Source organism: Engraulis encrasicolus, chromosome 19 (assembly GCF_034702125.1).
Source record: "Engraulis encrasicolus isolate BLACKSEA-1 chromosome 19, IST_EnEncr_1.0, whole genome shotgun sequence".
NCBI lineage: Eukaryota > Metazoa > Chordata > Actinopteri > Clupeiformes > Engraulidae > Engraulis > Engraulis encrasicolus.
This window is the reverse complement of record NC_085875.1, coordinates 33,304,393-33,311,231: the sequence shown is the minus strand read 5'-3', so window position 1 is coordinate 33,311,231 and position 6,839 is coordinate 33,304,393. Positions and strand designations below refer to the sequence as shown.

Here is a 6,839-nt window from a genome sequence, read left to right as displayed (position 1 = left end):
ATTGACTAAACTATAAACCAAATTTGCGTGTTTAGGGAACAGTAGACGGGAAGGAAATGGATTCTTTTTACATGCACTGTTAAAATTAGTTCATTGATGATCAATGAAATCTCCCTGTTGCGCACATCCAAGACGCAGGTGCAGGACAAAAGGGTCAGACAACTATGAAAAAAAAGTTGAATGTCCGCACACTTGCTCCCATTTTGCGTTTGCTTTTGCTTTCTTTTTCATTTTTTTTCTTACATTACATGAAATAGGCCTACATTTTCACAATGGTAGACACGTAAGCCAAGGTAACTGCCCCCTCTAGAGGAAGCTGCAGGCACAGCGGAGAGAAGAAAGTGCCATGGGACGACCGCAGCACTGAATGAGGGCAGGGACACAGGGCAAATCATAGACCTGCACAAATAGGGACGAGGTGGTGCTAAAGCACTTGTTCCTTTGCCCTAATGGACAAAAAATGCCCCCTTTGAAAGTTCTTTTTTTTAGCATTTTGTCACAATGTGGTCCATGTTGACATGATCCCCTACAAATGCTTGACAATCAAATGCATGTGACAACAATACTCTGATATAACATATAGCTAGTAAGGCAGCCGGAAGTTCAACATGGCCCCGCTGCCCCCCTTGAGCACCTGCGCCCCAAAAAGTCTGTCCACGCCTCTGGAGCAAATATATACCATACTCGTTATGTATACAGAGTCATCGCAATAGGGCCAGGGGCATAAGGTGGGACTGACTCACCAGGGCCCCATCTATGTGGGGGGCACACACAGAGTCAGATAGGCTATACAGTAAGTAAACATATGGATGGGTGGGTGGGTAAGCAAGGGCTGGTACATTGGAGCTGGTTGCACATAATACCCAAAGTTTGCTACAATGGCCGTGTACATATAAGTATATAAATCCTGTTCCTGTAGCCCAGGAATGGGGAACTTTTCATTCTATTAGAGGGGCCACTCCAATTTTTTTAAAGTCGTTCCAGGGCCATACTATAACACAGACCAAGACATCCCCCTGCACTTTAGGCCCATACTGAAGGCTGCCGTATTTACAGAAGACCCCGTAGGTCCAATGACAATATAACTAAATGGTATTGTAAATGTAATTAATTTCTAAGATTTCTTTACAAAGCACGTCATGTCTCATCTGAAACTGCATGACATTAGAATTATGGGCTGGATAAGACAGCTTCAAGGGCCATAATCGGGGTTAAAAAAACAGATTGAAAAGTATTTTTTGACAGGCCAAATGTGGAAATATGCTGAATGTATTGGTTTCTTAACCTATACTGCAGAGGCTGCGGCCTGACGTGCCCCCTCATACTGCAATAGTATATTGTTTGACTTATGGGAACGGAAAGGCAGCATATGCACTGTAGGTGAGAAAGTGAAAAAGTACCGAGGGTATTGCTGATATAACATCCTGTCGCTACCGAAGCTGAAACCTGACGGCCAACTTCTGCTTCTGCTTCTGATGTGTGTTTCTTATATGTGTGAAAAACACCCGCACAAACCTCAACAAGAACACACACCCATCCGTACACCTAAAGTACACAGGCTCGCTGACATGGACTGACAAACGGGCCAGTTGTCCTAAGCCCAGGGAAAGGGGAGCCCAGTATGTTTGTGAAAGGAGCCCTTGGGATGACTTTGTCCTGGGCCCAGTCGAAGCTGTGAGCGGCCCTGAAAGTACACACACATGCACACACTGTATTATGTACATGTATATAAGTGGTTTTGAATTCAAAACAGGAAACAGTGCTGAGACAATCTTTTTAAGACTGAGGGTGTTGTCAGTCATCACTGGACCACCCTGAGAACTGGAGCATACAGTAAATTATTGGACCACACATAGAGGAGTATAAGCAGAACCCTCACAGCACCAGAGTAGTACACGTAGACCCTGGGTGTGGATTGCTTGGAGAGGTGTAGCCTGTCTAGAACCTTGCATCTGAACAGGGACTGAGTTGAAACAAGTCTTGACTGTATATTCTGTGGACCAAAACGAGAGGTGCAACACCTGAGGTGTCATCTGGAGTCATTATGTTTCCTTTGCTGGCAATTCAACTGATGACCCTCTTTGTTACAACTGGTGAGACACGTACTTACACACATACAGTACTGTCTGTCCGTGATGGTAAATATATATATTTTTAAACGTTATAAGTTAACATCAAACTTATTAAGCTAATAGCTTACCAACTAAAAGCTAATAGTGCACATGTAACGCATTATGGTGGTGCAGGTCACAGACAAACATCAGATTATGGTATTAGAGTATTAGTAGTGTTGCCAACACAGAGGCATTGAATGGGTCTTAATCCAGTTTTGTAATGTGTAATTGTGATGTTGAATTGTACATACAGTATCATACACATTTGTATGGATTCTTATGTCGTGAACCACTGTGTCAGTCATTCCGTGCCAATTGACATCCAGAGAAAGGATTGAAATCTCCTTTAAGTGAAGTGTTGTGATGGGGTGGCCATCACTAGGGTTGTGGGTACTAATGTCAATGAGTCTGGCTCTTTGGTTTAGCGGTCAGAAAACCAGTTTGGTACCCTCAAAGGTCTGGGTTTGAGTCCCATCAGGGAAACTCCCCCTTCACTACAGCTATCCTTTCCAACTTACAGACTTTTGGGGGATTGAAGGAGTTGATTTAGTTCAGCTATTGTTTCTCTGCAAAGTTCTGAAGGCCATAGCAAAACAACAGTAAAATGTGAAGGGCTTACATTTGGCATGCTGGCATGCCCACATCTTCACAGAAGTCACTCAAATTTGATCAACATTTTATTGCAGTATTTTGCTATGCTATATTGAAACTTCAGTCCTTTCTTTTGGATGTCTAAGGAACACCCAGTAATATTTTCAGATTTTTTTGGGACGCAAGTGCGCCGAGATGTATTCAATTGGCAGGGTATGACATACTGTAACTGTGTGATGCAAATTTGTGTTGCATAGTACATCCCTTTGAAAGTGTATAAATAGTCCTGCAGTTTCCATTCTGCTGAGTACATACTGTATGTTCTTCTATTAGGAACGGAACTGACTTTTGACTGACGGTTTGAATTTTATAAGGCTCTGTTTTTTTTTCTTGAAGACAAGCCGGGCGGTCATGGGTAAGTGGTTAGAGAGACAGACTTGTAGCCCAAAGATTGCCGGTTTTACTCCTGATCTGACAGGTTGGCGGGGGGAGTAATTAACATTATCTTCCTCCATGACTGAGGTACCCTGAGCATGGTACTGTCCCGCCCCACCGCTCCTTTGGGGTGCTGTTTGGGGCTGCACGGGTGAGATATAAATGTTCGTTGTGTGTGCAGTGAGCGCTGTGGCGTGCTATGTCACAATGACAATGGGAGTTTCCCAGGTAGGCCTTCACATGAGTGAAAGTGAAAGCCCATGGGAAACTCCAACTCCCATTGTCATTGTGGCACTCCACTGCACACAACGAAACTGCATTTACGCCTCACCCGTGGAAGGGGGCAGCCCTCAATGGCGCCCCGAGGGAGCAGTGCGGCGGGACGGTACCATGCTCAGGGTACCTCAGTCATGGAGGAGGATGAGGGAGAGCAGTGGTTGATTACTCCCCCCACCAACCTTGTCGAGCTGACAACCTTTGGGCTACAAGTCTGACGCCCTAACCACTTACCCATGACTGCCCTACCGCTTACCCATGACTGCCCCCCATGCTTTCACCCCAGGCAGATGGGTTGTGCTGCATGGGGAACATCCCCAAGCTTTTGTCCTCATGTCACGATTTGGTCTTTCTGGTCTGCCTATGTGTGTTACAGCATCTGGATCTCAGCTGATTGGACTGGAGGGAGGAGACATCATTCTGAATGTCACTGGATATGAAGACCAAAGTCCCCTAACGTGGTTGAAGTGGTTTTTGAATAAAACTCGTGTTATCCACTACTATGGAAAAGAGTATACGAATGATGGCTATACAGACTATGTACTTATCGTAAATCCAGACTATGAAGGACTCGTTGACTTTGATAAGAAGACCTTCAGCCTTCACCTGAAGAATCTTCAAAGGAAACATTCCGGTGTCTACAGTGCCAAGAAGGATGTATTGAGCAGAAATATTATGCCTGTGGCATCATACAACCTCACTGTTATGAGTAAGAAAAGTTGCCTCTAAAGTGTTATAGGAGAAGCTGCTGATTATCTTGCAATCATGTCAATGGTTACTTTGATGTTTTAGCCTAGTGGTTCTCAACCTTTTTTGAACATACGCCCCCTGCACCTCATTATACGCCTCGGAACGCCCCCTTGACCTCATCATAAGTCTGACAACACCCCCCTTAGTATTAAAAAAATCATATGGTCTAATGCTTGCAATGAGAACTAAGCCCCGCCCCCTCTCTACTGTATCCTTCTCAATGTCCCCCTAGCGCTCCCCAACGCCCCCTGGGGGGCTGTACCGTCCCCGTTGAAAAATATGATTTTAGCCCATGTCTAGTATTATCTATCCACCTTATTAAGCATGATTTTGAGGGCTGTGTCATTGCTGCCACACCATTCAGGTTATATGCTGTAGGGTCATTTTACTGGATCTTTAGTAAGACAGTTAGCCTATAGTGACTCAGCTCCAGCAGCTAGCATACAGCTGGCGGCTGCCTTTCTCATCACCCATTCAAAACTGTAGTGTCTGCACTGGATAATTACCATTCTTTTGTTCCCAGAGTCCTTGAAACCCCTTAGTGTACGGCATACCTCCAGTGGCACGCTGTAATAGTCATTGTACTGCAATACTATGACATAGGCTAACACAGGGCCTTTAGTAATGCATTACGACTTGGTCATTGCCATTCTGGTTACAGCTCATTTATAACACCATGTCTTAACGGGTTAAGTGCAAAAATATCTTTCTATACATGCAAGAAGTGATCTAACTGTACACTTGTGCCTGTGTTCACAACAATGCTATATTACAGCTAGCTCAAAATCTTGAGAGATTAAATGGTAATCTGAATTAAATCTATTTGTGGTGCATTTTTGCACTCAGCCACGATGGGTGTCTTAAATGAAGTCCCTCTGCCCTTTAAATTAAGTAAAATCGTTCATATTATATATAATATATATAATTATAATATTTGTGTCAGATTCACACAAATGCAGTTCTGGGGTGCTACCTTGCTACTAAAAAGGCACAGCAAGTAAGATTGAAATCCGTGTCGGTCGGGTCCCAAAGTGTCTGATTTCACGTGAAATGACCCTTAGGCCTATGTTATGATGTATTGGTCTTGTTTGTTTATGTTGTTACTAACATACGAGTCAATCATTCCATCAATCAAGACTATTAAGAGTGAGGCAATTTTTCCCACTGGCATGACAACCGATCATATGATTGGTCCTTTTGAGAAAAGTATTTTGGTGTGTGTCTGTCTGTTACAGAGCGTGCAGCACCCCCTAATCTGACCGTGGTCTCTGCCTGGTTCAGCAATGACTTCTGTAACGTGACTCTTCAGTGTGTGGGAGGAGCAGACATGTCTCTAAACTCCACCTGTAGTAGCACCACATCCACCAACAGTACCTTCGAATGCTCTGAGGAAGAGGATGGGGGAGGAGGAGGAGGAGGAGGATCCTGGTCACTCTCCATCTCCGTCAACGGCACCATTGCTTCCTGTAACCATAGCAACCCAGTCAGCTGGAGGCTAGCCAGCATTGATGTGGCGTCTGTTTGTGGTAGAGGAGTCAGGCTGGCCAGTGCAGATGTTGGTAACTGCCTTGTGAGGGCAGTAGCGATCTCTGTAGGCCTGTTTGTCATGGTTATGGCCATAGCTGCGGTTACCATCAGACTGAAGTTGATCAAAAACACATGAGGCCAGTTTTGGGTTACGTGCACTGCCTTGCTCAGGGCACTACAGCCATGGTGATGGTGATGTTGGGATTCGAATTTGAATTTGTATCTGTATTTTGGATTTTCTAAATACACAAAATATAACAGAAACTGAAGGCCGGAGGTATGAAAAATGTTGGAGTTTTTTAACGGTTTACTGTAACCAAGACATGCAATAAAGGCTTTTTTTTATTTTTGATAGATGAGAGTGCCTTGGTATTTTTCCTTTTCAACTTCCGCATTTTCCCATCCAAAGAACACCTCAAAAAGCACCTTTTTTGAGTCTATGAAGTGCTCTTACAACAAACCTTTTTTGTGATAACATAAACTGTGATGGAGTGACTATCACTAGGGATGTTCTGACTGTTATACCAATGAGTCATGATCATTTTAATTATTGGTAATATTTTCCCATGAGTGGCGTTTCTGCATCCTATATTCAATAATATTCAATATAGACTGGTTATTAGTTAATAATTCATAGCCAAGTAGGCTATATGTACTCACTTACATGAAATACAAAATGCAAAATTCTATTTTGTATATCAAAATGTGCTTTAAATACATGTATTACAAATACTGCCCATCACTGTGCAATGCAAGTTCCAATTAACCAAGTTACTATTTCTAGAAACAGGGCTCTGAGTTTTTTGCTTATAATTTAATGTTACTTTGTTACTTTCATTATTGTATGTGCAGTAGGTTAATAAAGCATACTTAAGCATACTCTCTGGACTGTTGTGTTGGGGAAGTGATAAAACTCATCTGTCAAGTTTCCATACTAGAGAAGTGATAGCAGTGTACCCTATACAAGGGCTTTGGAGAAAAAAGAGAATGCATACTGGAGAAAAGCTACTGCACTCTACCACTCAAGAAAGAGCTTTCGCACAGCAATTATTTAAGGATCTACTGTAGAACCCAAACAGCAGAAAAGCCTTAGCATAGTTAGGCCTACTTTATATCTGGAATTGACTTTGCAGTGAATGCCTATAC

At 43.1% G+C, this 6,839-nt stretch overlaps 1 protein-coding gene across 1 annotated transcript; it reads left to right on the top strand.

Moving 5' to 3' along the window:
* The first annotated feature begins 2,039 nt into the window (after positions 1-2,039).
* On the top strand, positions 2,040-5,982 carry LOC134435286 (SLAM family member 9-like). The gene is made up of 3 exons (XM_063184173.1): positions 2,040-2,093; positions 3,793-4,125; positions 5,402-5,982. The coding sequence occupies exons 1-3, from the start codon at positions 2,045-2,047 to the stop codon at positions 5,827-5,829; spliced, it is 810 nt and encodes a 269-aa protein (XP_063040243.1). The 5' UTR covers positions 2,040-2,044; the 3' UTR covers positions 5,830-5,982.
* The last annotated feature ends 857 nt before the right edge of the window (positions 5,983-6,839 follow it).